At 35.3% G+C, this 15,708-nt stretch overlaps 1 protein-coding gene across 1 annotated transcript in view; it reads right to left on the bottom strand.

Annotated features, from left to right (window-relative positions):
* IL1RL2 (interleukin 1 receptor like 2) overlaps positions 1-11,132 on the bottom strand; it is a 41,688-nt gene extending 30,556 nt beyond the window's left edge. The window contains exons 1-3 of the mRNA XM_051984330.1: positions 10,738-11,132; positions 8,811-9,042; positions 2,740-2,944 (exon numbers count right to left, since the gene is read on the bottom strand). Coding sequence (XP_051840290.1) covers positions 2,740-2,944; positions 8,811-9,042; positions 10,738-10,801 — 501 coding nt within the window. The 5' untranslated portion in view covers positions 10,802-11,132. The remainder of the gene's footprint in view (positions 1-2,739; positions 2,945-8,810; positions 9,043-10,737) is intronic.
* Between the last annotated feature and the right edge of the window lie 4,576 nt (positions 11,133-15,708).

The following is a 15,708-nucleotide window of genomic DNA, read 5'->3' as shown; positions in this document are numbered from 1 at the left end:
ATAACCAATACAAGTAATGAAGCTTCAGAAAGGAATACACAGATTTCACAAAAGGATATCTATATCTTTATAGTTACACAATTGGCTGAGAGACATAAAGATTACAAGCCCACTGTGTTTACTGTTTATTAAACTCTTCATAAGCTTTTGATGGGCAGAGTAAATCAACATCTTAAAAGATTCCTTTCCATCAAGATGTCTCCAATACAACAACCAAATTATATTAAAAACTTTGAAAGATTTACCAGAGGCAGTCCTACTCAAAAATCCTTTACATAATCCTATAAATATACTAGGTTCAATGTTAATAATTAAAGGATCATCAACCAAAATTATCTTTCATTATTCACTCAAAGTGTCTGTCATCATCATGGAAGGTGTACAGCAGACAGAATACAAGTGAATGAAATTCCTTAGAGATGATAAGATGTTCTAAATGTTTCTGATTTACAGATGACATTGTATTGATTCCATCAAGCACTGAAATAACAAGAGTTGCCTACTTGAGATCTATAGTCAACCAAAAGAGTTTGGCTTAATTAATCACACAGGAAAAACTCAATGGAAAAAGTGACTTTTGTCAAGATTGGATTATACCGTTAAAAAGACAGCCCATAGCACTTGTCCATCAATAATAATTATCATAGGTAGATAGTGCATACATATAGTGAGGTGAAACAAAAAAATAAAGGGCAGGGAGAAGCATAATACTTGTGTGTGTGGAGGGGAAATCGTATTATTCTTCTCCCCTCCTTTCCTTCTTCATATATTATCATTGAAGGGAATAAGAATATCATCTTACTTTAATATGTCAATGTATCTAGTACTTTCTTGATATAGAAATTCCCTTGAATGATACAGATTACATCAATCTCTACCCATTTTTTCCATGTAATTCTTGCTTAGGTCATATCCATAAATCTATAACAAGACTACATCAAATGTGCTGGCAGCATTCCCCCATAATATCTCTTAACATTGCATGGAAAGTAACTAAATATTATACCATGTTTCCCCGATAATAAGACCTATCCCGAAAATAAACCCTCCCCTTAATGTGTAAGATTCCTCTAAAATAAGCCCTCCCCCGAAAATAAGCCCTATTGAAATTGCTACTGTAGTGAAAGTGATCCCCTGCGCTACACGCTACATTACAGTACCCTCTGTATGCACCCCCCCACTCCCACCCCCACCCCCGGTGAAACGCACGCCGGGCTCCGAGCTGCATCCAATCAGAGCTGCAGCAGTGAGCGTGTCATCCTGTTCTTCCCCAGTGATTTGCTTGCTGGCGCTATTGAGAGCAGTGCCACGGAGGAGAGCTGAGGCAGGACAATATAAAAACCCAGTATGTAAGTGGGGGTGAGGGGGCATGATGGACAATAAAAGAAGAACTCTTTTTTTTATTAAAATTGCTGTCAATGTTCATTAAAATAAGCCCTCCCCTGAAAATAAGCCCTCTGGTGTTTTTTCTGTCCCCCAAAAAAATAATAAGACAGTGTCTTATTATCGGGGAAACACGGTATATGAATTAATATGTTATATTTTTCTATACTAATGCTAATTAGCACATAAGCTATCCTTCACTGCCATTGTGACTTCTTTTCTTCCTCAGTCATTTATTTCTATCATGACATCATTTATGTCATTTTTCTTCTGGAATTGCTTATTTTTCATTTATAATATGCTGTGGTCTTCTCTCATCCACTCTGTATTTCTCCACTGACTTCTGAGTGATCTTCAACCTCAGTTCTTTGGAAAATGTGATATTCCTTGTCTTACAGTCTAATCACCATATAATTATTAATGTTAAAATATATATTCCCTTATTTTATTGACTCTTGAGGTCCTTTTAAAAGACCTAGATATGGTTTTGTGGAGATGATTAGGTGGCATGGTAGATATAGTGCTGTGCCTCGAGTCAGGAAGACTCATTCTTCTAAGTATAACTCTGGCCTTGGACACTTATTAGCTGTGTGACCCTGAGCAAGTCTCTTAATCCTGGTTGCCCCAATTTCCTCATCTGTAAAATGAGCTGAAGAAGCAAACCATTCCAATATCTTTGCCAAAAATGGGGTCACAAAGAGATATGACAAAAACTACTGAACAATAAAATGATAAAAATTATTTTGGCCATTAATAAGTGTTAATAACTCATTTACATTTATAATCAATTTAGGAATTAAAAGTGTTTGCCTTTCAATAATTTTGAAAGATAATGGTGCATGTATTATTATTCACAATTTATAGATAGAGAAGCTGAAGCTCAGAGAGATTGAGTTGCCCAGGATCACACAGTTCCCAAGTGTTAATGTCAAGATTCAAACCCAAGTTTCTTGACTCAGAGACTTTTTTCCCTGCTTGAAACTGCTTAAATTTACAAGGAAGAAAAATGTGGTTATTATAGAATGCTAGTTCATCCATAAAAAGAGTATTTGTTACTTTGACTTTCTTCAAAATGATTTTGTCAAAATTATTCCACATTCTTATATCTTAGAAATAACCTTAAATGAGGGGGACATCTAAAGACCTAAATGCCTTATCAATGTTCATCGTAAGTAAAACTAGAATTCCTTAATATGACATAGATCTCAGGTATTTGATGACAGAATCTCATGTGATCTTAAGATTTTAAATCAATCTCCCCAGCAATTCTATCTCAAAACTTAAATTTTGTACTAGAAAAGAGGATGGAATAAATATCAGGAAAGAGAGAAAGACAATGAGAATATTAGTGCTTACCTTATACCACTGTATTGGGCTTAAAGTATTGTTTGGAAAGGTAATTATATGGCATGCAAGAATACTAGTTGTCCCCATATATAATGTTTGCTGGCTGTGATAATCTGCCAACCCTGCTAGGTCTTTGCTGGAATCACCACACCAACCACTACTCCTATTTTGAACAGTTAAATCCACGGAGATATTTTGACAGCTACCTAAATCCCTGCAAGTAAAACAAGAGAGTTATCACAAAATTCTTGAATCAGGCATAAGTGCCGACCAACCAATCAATAATTATTCAGTACCTAGCATGCAAAAGACATTGCAATTTTAAAAGATTTCTTGTTCAACAGGGTCATCTCTGTTATTCAGCATAATATTTGTCCAAATGACTTGGGGCAAGGTATTTTAAAACCCATGCTCAGTTGTCTTCTGTAACAAAGAATTCTTTAACCAATTGAAATAGTCTGGTTTCTGATGTCATCACTCAACTAAACTGCCTTCTCCAAAAATACCAATGATCACTTAATTGCTAAATCTGATGGCTTACTTCTACTCTCAATCCTCCTCTTTCTTTACCTTGTTGCAACACGTGAAGCATTTGACCATCCTTTCTTCCTAAATACTCTCTTCTCTCTGGGTTTTTCAAGAAATAGTTTTTTTTTTTTTTTTTTGCCCTGATTTTCTTCCTATCAGTCTGACTCTTTCTCAGTCTTCTTTGCAGAATTATCAACATCAAGCCGCCATTACTATGAGCAAATTCTTTCCTGGATCAGCTTTTATTCTCTCTCAACATTTGATCTCTCTGGGTTATCTCTGGTGATACATTTGCTTATCTTTGTACTGGTGAATCAAAATCTATATATCTAGTTCTAGTTTTCTCTTGAGCTACAGTGACACATCACCAAATACCTAATGAATACTTTAAACTGGATTCCCAAAATACAGCAAAATCCACAATTTTAAAAGAGAACTCCTTATCTCATTCCTTCTACTGGCCCTTCCATGGACTTTATTTCTGTCAAGGAGAGCATCACTTTTCCAGGTTTGCAAGCTTGTGGAAGCATCAACTTGTCACTTTCCATTACCCTTCATGGTCTGTTGGTTGCTGAATATTATCATTTTTGTCTCCATAGCTTCTCTCACATCTTTTTCTTTGTTTTTAGTTGCACAGCTACCAACCATTTGGGATCCTCAGCAGTTCTTTTCTAAATTATTGCAAAAGCTTCCTAATTGGGCTCTCTGCCTCCAGCCTCTCCTCTCTCATTGCTGTCAATAGGATTTTCCTAAGGCATAAATTGTGTCAAGTTCTCATTCAATTAATTCCAGTGATTCCTTATTATTTCAAGAATCAAATATAAACTCCTCTATTTGACATTTAAAATGCCTTACAACCTGGCCCCAACTTATTTTCTAACTCTATTAAATATTCATCCCTCTTCAAAGACACTCTATTCCAGTGAAACTATTTTTCCAATTTTTCTTCATACATACTATCTCTTCTCTTATCTTACTGTGATAAAGGACAGTAAAGAAACAATTGTTGTTTGTTGTGTCATTTTTCATTTGTGTCCCACTCTTCATAACCTCATTTGGGATTTTCTTAGCTAACATACTGTGGTGGTTTATCATTTCCTTCTCCAGCTCAGATGAGGAAACTGAGGCAAACAGGGTTAAGAGACTTGTCCAGAGTCACACAGCTAGTAAGAGTCTGAGATCAGTCTTAAATTCAGGGATATGAGTCTTCCTAACACCAGGCTTGGCATTCTATTCACATACTACCTAGCTGTTCCAAAAGAAACAATTATGCCATATGCATTAGGGAAAATAGATTAGGAAATCTATAGAATTGATTTTGTAAGTTAAACCTAGGTGGATTATTTAAAAAGAGTTTTATTTAAAAAAAAAAAACAAACAAACCTTGCTGTGGCTGTGATTTTGTTATGGCTGACCCTCACACTTTAAATATATTCTTTTTTGAGAATCCAGATTGTCTGTCAAGCCTCAGGTCAAGAACTACTTCCTACATGAAATCTTTTCAGATCTCACAGCTTCTACTTTTTTCTCCTCAAAATAACTATATATCTATTTTGTATTTCTACTGTGTAATAGGAGAAACTGAGACTTCAGCAACTGAGACAGAGATAAATAGAGAGACAAAAAAGAAAATGATTAATAGAAATAGATGTATATATATTATATAAATAATATACACATGTGTATGTGTGTTTACATATATATGAAGAATGCAAATATTTTTCTCTTATGCTTCTCCTCCTCCTTCTTCCGATGGTGTCACACAGAACTGAGTATGTTGCTTCACATATCAATATAACAATAATAGACTATTATTCCACCAGTGTCAGAATGATTTAATATCTTCCTCCACTAATATAGATAACAGTCTCTAATTTGAAGGAAGAGCAGAGAAATCATTTGGTGGTCACATATTTGAAAACAAACAAATTCCTTCAGTCAAGGAATTTATTATGTTCCTGATTTTTCCTGTACAGCATGATAAATGTGGAAATATTATAGAAGAATTATGCATGCTTATTATATATCCGATTACTTGTTTGTTTAGGGGAGATAATGAGGTAAGGGAGGGAAAAAATTTAGAACACAAGGTTTTGCAAGGGTGAATGTTGAAAACTATTTTTGCATATGTTCTAAAAATATTTTTGTAAAAAAGAAAAAAGTATAAAAACAAAATAATTAAATGTTCAAACTCCACTTTAAAAAATTAATGACATGATTGAAATGGTATTTAAAGATAAGTTATAAAATGCACTTATTATATTTTGTATATAATTAAGGAAGATAGTGACATGTAAAAGTAAAAGGAAAAATGAATTAGAGGAAAAGAAAAAAAAGAAAACTACATAAGGAAAAAAGGTAGAAAGAAGGAAAAAAGATAAAGTGGGAAAAGAAAGGAGAGGAAGACAATATAGACAAAAAAAGATGAGAAAAGAAATTTCTATTTCTATTGTAGTAGTTTGTAATTTGTAAATATGTCAGATGAGAAGAAAAATAATAGAAACGGATTTAATAGATTCTGAAGTGAGTATAATCATCATTACTAGTAGTAAGTTAATTAGCTATTCAGTAGCATTATTTGTGGGGGAGAGGTTAAAACTCCTCTTATTTTTCTAAATTCTCTCTGGACTGTACAGCAAACTTTATCTATCCCCAGTCTTCTGTAATCAAGTAGAAAATAAATCTGAATCTTACTCCTGTTCAAAATAATAAAATGTTCAGACTCAATTTTTAAAAAATTAATGACATGATAGAAATGGTATTCAAAAGATAAAAGTTATAAATTTCAGTTCTATATATATATATATATGATAGGATGACTAGCTAGAGAGCCTAATCCTACCTCTACAATCTTAGCAGAACTAATATTCTCATGGTTGTTAATCAGATGGTATATAATATATATAATATATATATATATTAATAATATATAATAATATATATAATATATAATCAGATGGCCTTCTGATTGTATGGCAGTCTATTGATAAAACAATCTTGAAACAACAAAAAGGTTAAATAAAACCCAACAGGTTGGGAAAAAAATAATCTCAAAATTTGGAGACTCATTTTCCTGAGCTGGAAATGAAAGTCCCTTTATGGAAGTAGGCAGTGCCTAAAATTACATAGTACATGAAAAACTACTGTTAGGAGAACCTCTTCTTGCCCATAGAGTTCTGTTATGTCCTTTTCCTTTACTATCAATATCACTCCAGAAAATTGAATGAGGACAGGGATTGAAATCCTTGCTTCAAGGCCTAGACTTTAACAATATGAAAACCAGTTTCCAGTATCTGGATTCCAAAACTGAGAAAATGAATTTCATTATCATGTCTTCTAACGATTCTCAAAACTACCCATACTGCCCAAAATTCTCATTCAGCCATTAAAGTGATTTTCCTAAATTTGTGACCAAAGAAGAACTGGAGATCATTATTGATCACAAAATAGATAATTTTGATTATATTAAGTTAAAAAGTTTTTACACAAACAAAACAAGATTAGAAGGGAAGCAATAAACTGGAAAAAACATTTTTACATTCAAGAGTTCTGACAAGGACTTCATTTCTAAAGTATATAGAGAATTGATCCAAATTTATAAGAATTCAAGCCATTTTCCAATTAATAAATGATCAAAGGATATGAACAGACAATTTTCAGATGAAATTGAAACCATCTCTAGTCATATGAGAAGGTGCTCTGAATCATTATTGATCAGAGAAATGCACATTAGGACAACTCTGAGATATCACTACACACCTCTCAGATTGCCTGAGATGACAAGAAAAAATAATGACAAATGTTGGAGGGGATGTGGGAAAATGGGGACACTGATGCATTGGTGGAATTGTGAATGGATGCAACCATTCTGGAGAGCAATTTGGAATTATGCCTAAAGAGTTATCAAATTGTGAACACCTTTTGACCCAACAGTGTTTCTTCTGGGTTTATATCCCAAAGAGATCTTAAAGGAGGGAAAGGGACCCCCATGTGCAAAAATATTCGTGGCAGCCCTTTATGTAGTTTCCAGAAACTGGAAACTGAGTGAATGCCCACTAGTTGGAGAATGGTTAAAAAAAATTATGGTATATGAATGCTATGGAATATTATTGTTCTATAAGAAACAATAGGCAGGACGATTTCAGAGAAGCTTGGAGAGACTCACATTAAGTGAAATGAGCAGAACCAGGAAATCATTGTATACAACAGCAATATTATATGATGATTGATTCTGGTGTACATGGCTCTCTTCAACAATGAGATGATATAGACTAGTTCCAACGATCTTGTGATCAAAAGTGCTATCTATACTGAGAGAGAAGACTGGAAACTGAATATGGCTCACAACATAGTATCGTCACTCTTTTTGTTGTTTGTTTGCATTTTAATCTCTTCATCATTTTCTTTTCTGGCTTGATTTGATTTTTTTTTATACAGCAAGATAACTGTATAAATATGTATGCATATACTGGATTTAACATATATTTCTACCATGTTTAACATATATTGGAACACTTGCAATCTGGGGGAAGGGAGTGGGAGAAGAGGGGGGGAATGGAACACAAGATTTTGCAAGAGCAAATGTTGCAGAATTATCTATGCATATGTCTTGAAAAATGAAAAACTTTAATAAAAAAAGTGATTTTTCCTAAAGCACAGGATTCAACCATGTTTTTCCTTACTAAAAATAAAGTTCAATAGCTTTCTATTGCCTTCAGGATAAAATACAAAATCCTATTCTTCATAATCTACTTCCCTCTTACTTTTTCCATCTTCCTATACTTTACTCACCAATCTTTGATTCAGTGACACTGAGTTCTTTGATTTTTTATGAATAAGACACTCTACTTCCTTGCTTTAGGCATTTTCTCTGGCTCTTTCTCATGCCTAGAATGCTGTCCTTTTTTATCTCTACCTACTGGTTTTACTGTCTTCCTTAAGTCATAACTAAAATCATATTTTTACAGGAAGTCTTTTAAAATTTCTCTTAATTTTAGTGCCTCCCCTGTATTATTTCCTATTTATTCTGCATATAGTTTATTTGTTGATTGTCTCCCTTATTAGAGTGTAAGCTTTTTGAAGGCAGGGATTGTCTTTTGCTTCTTTTTTTTTGTGTGTGTGGCCCCAGCACTTAGTACAGAAGAAAATACTTATTATACTTATGCCATATATATGCCAGTAGATTAAATACTCAATAAATGTTTATTGATTTGACTGACCATGAGCATTAAAGAACAGCTACATTATTGGTGAAATTGGCTTTTAGGATAGTCTGCAATGGAATCTAATCAAAATTAATAGCATTGATTTTACAGAAAGCATATTCCAATTGCCAAACTGACAAACTCTTAGATATGTAACCAGTTTGTAAATTAGGGGTTGAATTCTCTTAGTATTTCAAGTTCTAGATCTTATGGTCTCAACTCAATCATATGACAATAAGAATAAAGCATTTATTATCTCATTTTCTTTATTTAAGTAGAGTATTCCTATAACAAGATAAATACAGCATCACTTGAGTATATTTCTTTCTTTTAAAACTGCAAACTTACCTTATGACAAACTGATATATTCCTGAGTCTTCCAATGTCAAAGGAAAAAATAAAATTTGATTCAGATACTGGTGGACTCTGGAATTTCTGTCCAGAGTTATTGGAGTTATGCTAGAATTTTTATAGCAGGTCACATTTTCATGATTGTATTTCCCTTCTGTGATTGTATAAGAAAGAGCAAAAGGCTGTCCTGCCACAAAATGTTGACTTTCGGTGCTGACTTTGCATTTCTCTGTTGGGAAAAGAAAAAAAAAAAAAAAGGAAAGCTTGCTGCAAAGAAAATTCTTCATTTTTCTTTTATTCATTCTATAAATATTCGATCACCTTAGCTGCCTTTCCTTGACTCGTTAGTCAATACAAGTGTTCTCAGGGAAATCAATAATGTCTGTTAATTGGTCTATGATCATTCAGAGCTAAAGTTAAATTTAAAGAAATGTCTGAAAATAAGGACAGTATTCAGATTTGTACAGGAAGTTTCAGATAGTTACATAAGATCACGAAGCTCTTCAAAGATCTCAGATATATACCAACTACTTCTTCTCATTTCTATGCATTAACCTCTTGTGGGAGTCTTCTGTATTGCCATGATAAGTCTCTGATCTCCTTCAAATCTGTCTCAAAATTTCAAGCAATCTTTTTTTCTATGTTTCTTCTTCAACATTTTGGCATTTTGTTGTGTCACATTTTAAGACTTTCTTTTGTTTTGCTTTCCCCAAAAAACAGACTCCCCAAACGCCAGAAATTTTCAAAAGACATTTTTGAAGTAGATTCCTTAAATTCTTGAAATCAACCACTTCTACTTTATACTTTCTTTAACTTTCCTCAAGATCACAAACGTATTCATTCTATTTACAAAACATATGCATGGGTAATTTTTCAACATTGACCCTTGCAAAAACTTCTCTTTCAAATTTTCCCTTCCTGCCCCCCACTCCCTCCCCTAGATGGCAGGTAGTCCCATACATGTTAAATATGTTAAATACAATACATTCTACTTAACCCTTTATGGGGTCTGACATGGTAGAATACTATTTTCATTCCTTTATGCCCAAGTACATTATAAATTTCATACAACAGCTTTCAACATGTGATCTGAAAAAGCTTTCCTGACTTCATGTAATATACATTAACGATATAATAGTCAGCTTTATTCTATCTAGATTTAAGATCTATTCATTTTGGTGAGTGAATAAAATAATTTGTAATAAAAACATTAATATTAAGCATATTTTCTCTAACATAAAAGAATTCAAACCCAAGTTCTCTGATTCCAAATTCAGAGTTCTTTTCATTTCATGAACAGTGGATTCACTATAAGGGACCCAAGTCAGAGTGTAATGTATTGTAGGACCTGGAAACTTGGATTTAAATTCTTGCTTTATTTACTACCTATATGACCTAAAACAGGTCTCAGTTTGACAGAGGCCACCCATTCATTGATTTAAGGATGGGTAAAGACTTCAGCTTAAAAAAGGCTAAGGTCTCCCACTACATCCAGGGTCATCTCTAGTGGGATGTCTTATCTAGGCCCTGGACCCACATGTTTCCAGAGGAGAAAACAAGGCTGGAGATCTTGCACAGCCCTCCTTCACTCAAATCCAATCCAATTTGTTTGCATGTTCTGGCAACATCTTCTGAATATCATTATCTTGCAAAAAAAAGGACAAAGAACATTGATCTAAGACAAGTTTTCCAAACTGATTAGGCCTCAGTTTCCTCATCAGTAAAATGAGTTGCTTGCATTAAACGATCTTTAAAGTGTCTTGTAACTTCAGATACTATGATCACCCTCACTTTTAATAAGTGTGTTTCTCTAATGTTCTAATTGATAGGGCTCTCTCTGACGGGACAATGGCTGAAATCTTAGAGCTTAAAGAGGTGGAGGGATTCTGAAAGGCAGGCTAAATTATTACTAAATTATACTTACCTGCTCTGGCAAAGTGAAGGAAAACCAAGATGAGACCGGGTAGAAGCCGGGACAGAATCACCATACTGGGCTATGGAGAGGATAGGGTGTGCTTGAAAGCCAATTTTAGCAGCCGGGTGTCACCCAATTTTTCAAGATTTAGAATCTCCACAAATAGCCAGAGTCAAAGGATGGGACCCCAGGGATCCAATTAAGGCTGACAATGTTTGCAACTGGAGGAACGCTGTGTGCCTGGAAAAAAGATGTGCACAGCTCCTTCTCTTAAGAAATTCTAGGACCAAGATGCCGCATTGTGCATTAGGAGTGTTTCCACAAGTTTTCAAAACAAGCAAAAAGATCCCGCCTAGGTTTTCTTTCTCTTCACCTCTCTCCTTCCCGCTCCCTCCTTCCCCCAATCCCAGCCCTCAACACACATGCAGATCCTAATTAGGATCCTCACTTCTCGAGCGCCCAAGGATACGGGTTGGGCCTCTAGAAGCCCCACCCAAAACAAAAATCGCTCTAACATCCTTCGCTTCGCACCAGGTTCCTGTATTTCTAGTTCCCCAAGAGATGTGAGTGCATATCCCAGACCTTCCCATTGTTCTAGTTCCCACGGATAGAAAATGAATATTGTGCGTGAGGGGAGGCGATCTTCGTTCTCCCGGATGTATTCCCTCCTTGGATTTTTGTTTCTTACTTTGGGAAACACCTGCCATCATTCACAGTTGAGCTAGAATCTTTGGAACCTCGGAAAACAGCGCCTCCATAGAAAAGTCCTTACCCCATCGGGGGAAGGCTGTGCCGGAACTCTCCTTCCCCCGGCTCCAAGTCCTCTTCGCACTCAATTTCCAGCTCCGCACTGAGGCTCCCCGCGTACACTGGAGGAAGTTGGCCCAGTTTCGTTCCATTCCAGTAGTTCCAGAACAGGCAGCAGCTGTCAGGGGGAGAGCTTCCAGGCCTCCATTATTGCTGCTTCTTCTTTTGTCTGTGAATAGAGGAGGAGCCAGAGCCTCTCCGGTGTTCTCTGTCAGCTGGGTGTGACCGGATAAGATGGGACTAGGTATCTGAGGAGCGAATTTAGAAGCTCAAATCATTGTTCGGCTTAAACAAGAGTTGTCCAGGTATTGAAGGATTAACTGGACAAAAAAAAAGACCGGCTAAGGGATGAAACATTTCTCGGATTCCTCCATACTTCTTCCCTAAAAGTTAAACAACTTCCCGATATGCGAGTCCCCAACCCATTTACAATACTTCAAGCATCCTAGAGTTAGAACTCAAAGGGAGACCTTAACAAGACATTTAGCAAATCACCGCATTTATAGATGAAAAAACGGCCACAAAGCAGTAAAATGACTTGACAAAAGCCACATAGACAGTAAGTAGAAGAGCAGGATTTGAACTCAGGTTCCCATAATCCAAGTTCAACATTCCTTCCAGGGCACCACACTGCTTTGGAATAGTTGTAATTTCATCGGTGTATATTCCTCATCAATGTCTATTTTACTTCCCAGGTTCCTGGCCCCTCTTTAGGTTAGTAGTTAGGACGGGGGAATTGCTATGGACCAAAATTGAACTCAGGGCTCAAAACCTTGTTATGAGCTCCTTGAACTCACCTAGTAGCAAGACAGCATTTTTAACGGAACTTTATTGATTTGCAATCACAGGTAGGTGGCTGCAGTGGATAGAGTCATACTGCTATGCTAAGTCTCTGACCTCCTTCAAATATGGCACGAATTTTAATTTAGTCATTTTTTTTCTATGTCCCTTCTTCAACAAGTGGTTACTTGAACACGTGGTCTGAAGTCAAAAAGAAATCTTCCCAAGTTCAAATATGGCCTAAGACACTTATTAGTTGTAAAATGTGTGACCCTAGATGAACCAAGGTTTGTTCTGTTTGCCTCAATTTCTTCAACTGTAAAATGAGCTGGAGAAGGAAATAGCGAAACATCTAGTACCTGCCAAGAAAATCCCCCAAGTGGTCATGAAGAACTGAAACAACTGAAAAAAAGAAACAATGATTTGCAAAGCCAAGGAATCCCTAAGGGTCCCTTCTGAACCCACTATATGTCATTCCAACCAAGAATAACACCAAGAAAGACACTCAAAAGATGTGGGTAGAAAAAAAAAATCAAAGCAGACAAGATTAGAAGGGAAGCAATAAACTGGGGGAAAAAGTTTTACATCCAAGAGTTCTGATGAAGGACTATTTCTAAACTATGTTAGAGAATTGACTTGTTTATAAAAATACAGCCCATTCTCCAATTGACAAATGGTACCACTGCACACCTCTCAGATTGACTAAGACAACAGGAAAAAATAATGATGATTGTTGGAAGAGATGTGGGAAAACTAGGATACTAATAAAATCAAAGCAGCCAAGATTAGAAGGGAAGCAATAAACTGGGGAAAAAAGTTTTACATCCAAGAGTTCTGATGAAGGACTATTTCTAAACTATGTTAGAGAATTGACTTGTTTATAAAAATACAGCCCATTCTCCAATTGACAAATGGTACCACTGCACACCTCTCAGATTGACTAAGACAACAGGAAAAAATAATGATGATTGTTGGAAGAGATGTGGGAAAACTAGGATACTAATATATTGTTGGAGTTGTGAACTGATCCAACCATTCTGGAGTATAATATGGAACTATGCTTAAGGAGCTATCAAACTGTACAAACCTTTTGATCCAGTAGTGTATCCCTGCATCCCAAAGAGATCATAAAAAAGGGAAAAGGGCCTACATGTGCAAAAATGTTGGAACTGGAACTGAGTGGATGCCCATCAGTTGGAGAATGGCTGAATAAATTATGGTATGTGAATGTTATGGAATATTATTGTTCTGTATGAAACAATCAGTGAGATGATTTCAGAGAGGCCTGGAGAGACTTAAATGAACTGATGATGAGTGAAGTGAGTAGAACCAGGAAAACATTGTACACAGCAACAACAAGATTATATGATGATCAATTCTGACAGATGTAGTTCTTTTTAACATTTAGCCCAGCAGTTCTAAAGTTTAGTTGACCCTTTTGGATCATGGATCCTTTTATCAGTCTGGCGAGGTCTGTGAACCCCTTATAGAATGAGGATTTTTAAAAAAAATAAGTAAAGGAAACACTAAATTTTAGTTAGAGATGAGTAAAGCTAATTTTTTTTTCCTTACACACAAGTTCATAGGCCCCATATACTCATCCATAGACTCTTGGCCTGCAGGTTAAAAATGCTTAATCTAGTTTGATCTCTTCATTTTACAGATAGAGAATAGTTAAATAATTTAACCAAAGATATATAAGTAGCAGTGCCAGATTTTGTCCAGTGTTTTTACTGGACTACTGTCCCATATAGCCTGAGATCATTATTTAATAAATACATTGTCTATGTTAGTACTCTGCCTTAGGACAAGTATTGTCAAATTTTACAATATGGTTGTGGTTCGTTTGTTTCAGTTGTATCTATTTGTATCCTCATTTGGGATGTTCTTGCAAAGATACTGAAAGGGTTTGCCATTTCCTTCCTCATCTTACACTTGAGCAAATTGAGGCAAACAATATTAAGTGACTTGCCCAGGGTCACACAGCTAATAAGTGTCTAAGGCTAGCACTGAACATAGGAAGATGAGGCTTCCTCACTCCAGGCCCAGCATTCTATTTATTGTGCCACAGTATCTCTGTGTGCATCTATGCTTTTTCTAGGTAACACATCCTAACACAGAGCAAACATATTACTACAATAAATGTAGCTAGATGGCAAAATGAATAAAATACAGGGCTTGGGGTCAGAAAGACTCATCTTCCTGAGTTCAAATCTGCTGTATGGTTTTAAGCAAGTCACTTAACCTGGTTTGCTTCAGTTTCTTCATCTGTCACATAAAATGAAGAAGGAAATGGCAACTACTCCAATATTTCTGCTCAGAAAATCTTAAAGTCACAAATAGTTGAATGTGACTGAAGTGGTTGAACAACAACAACTAAATAAATATATATTGTTTAATCAAAGCTATTTAACACTGGTTAAAAAAATTAGAAAGTTGGATCAATGGAACAGACAAGATCAGAAATAATGGATCTTAATAATCTAATATTTGATGATTTCCCAAACATAAATTACCTAGAAAAGAACTCTGAATATGATTTTTTAAATGCTGGAAAACTGGAAAGCAGTGTGGGAGAAATTAAAATTATATTCTAGTATAAATTCAAAATGGATGTGGCCAGAACATTGAAAAATCATAGGGATATGGGCTAGATATATGTTTTCATTGCTATAGGTAATTCTCAGGTGAGGAAACTCACTTTGCCATTACAGATTGTCACCTTCTCTGTAACTTTTAATTTTGAGGAGTTGCCTAGCACAGCATGGACATGTAAATACAAAGTTGGCTCCAAAATCAGAACAATCTGAGATAATGCCTTGGTTGTGTGACTTGTACAAGTCACTTACCATCTCTGTGTTCTTGATATCTCTCTAAAATAATAAATTTCAGGGAAGGTGTTAATTTGTATTAATAAAAGAAGTTGCATTAATCTGTAATTTCCTATATCAATGAAATCATAAGTCTAGTCCTTGTCCTTAACAGAAATATATAAGACCAAAATCCATTCCCTAATAGATAAGTAGTCAAAGGACATACACAAATAACATTCAAAAGAAAAATTAAAAAGTAATAATAACAATATGAAATCACTAATAAAAAGAGGATTGTAAATCTACACAACCCCAAGGTTTCACCTTTCATTCAACAAAACAGCAAAGATGACAAAAGATGTTTCTTGTAAATTACTACTCTCACCCATAGCTCCAAGGTTGCATGCTTAGTGGCTGTATTCATAAAACTGTTTCTCAACGAGATGAAACAATTTGTTCTAAAAGTCCTAATGGTAACTGAAACAGGTGCTGTGAGTTTAGAGCTTGGACAAACATTAAAAATAACAAGGTCATTCACTACATTCTGGGCAATTTGTCAGGATGACTGATAAACATATAA

Source organism: Antechinus flavipes, chromosome 3 (assembly GCF_016432865.1).
Source record: "Antechinus flavipes isolate AdamAnt ecotype Samford, QLD, Australia chromosome 3, AdamAnt_v2, whole genome shotgun sequence".
In the NCBI taxonomy this organism is placed as follows: domain Eukaryota; kingdom Metazoa; phylum Chordata; class Mammalia; order Dasyuromorphia; family Dasyuridae; genus Antechinus; species Antechinus flavipes.
This window is presented reverse-complemented; position numbering and strand designations above follow the sequence as displayed.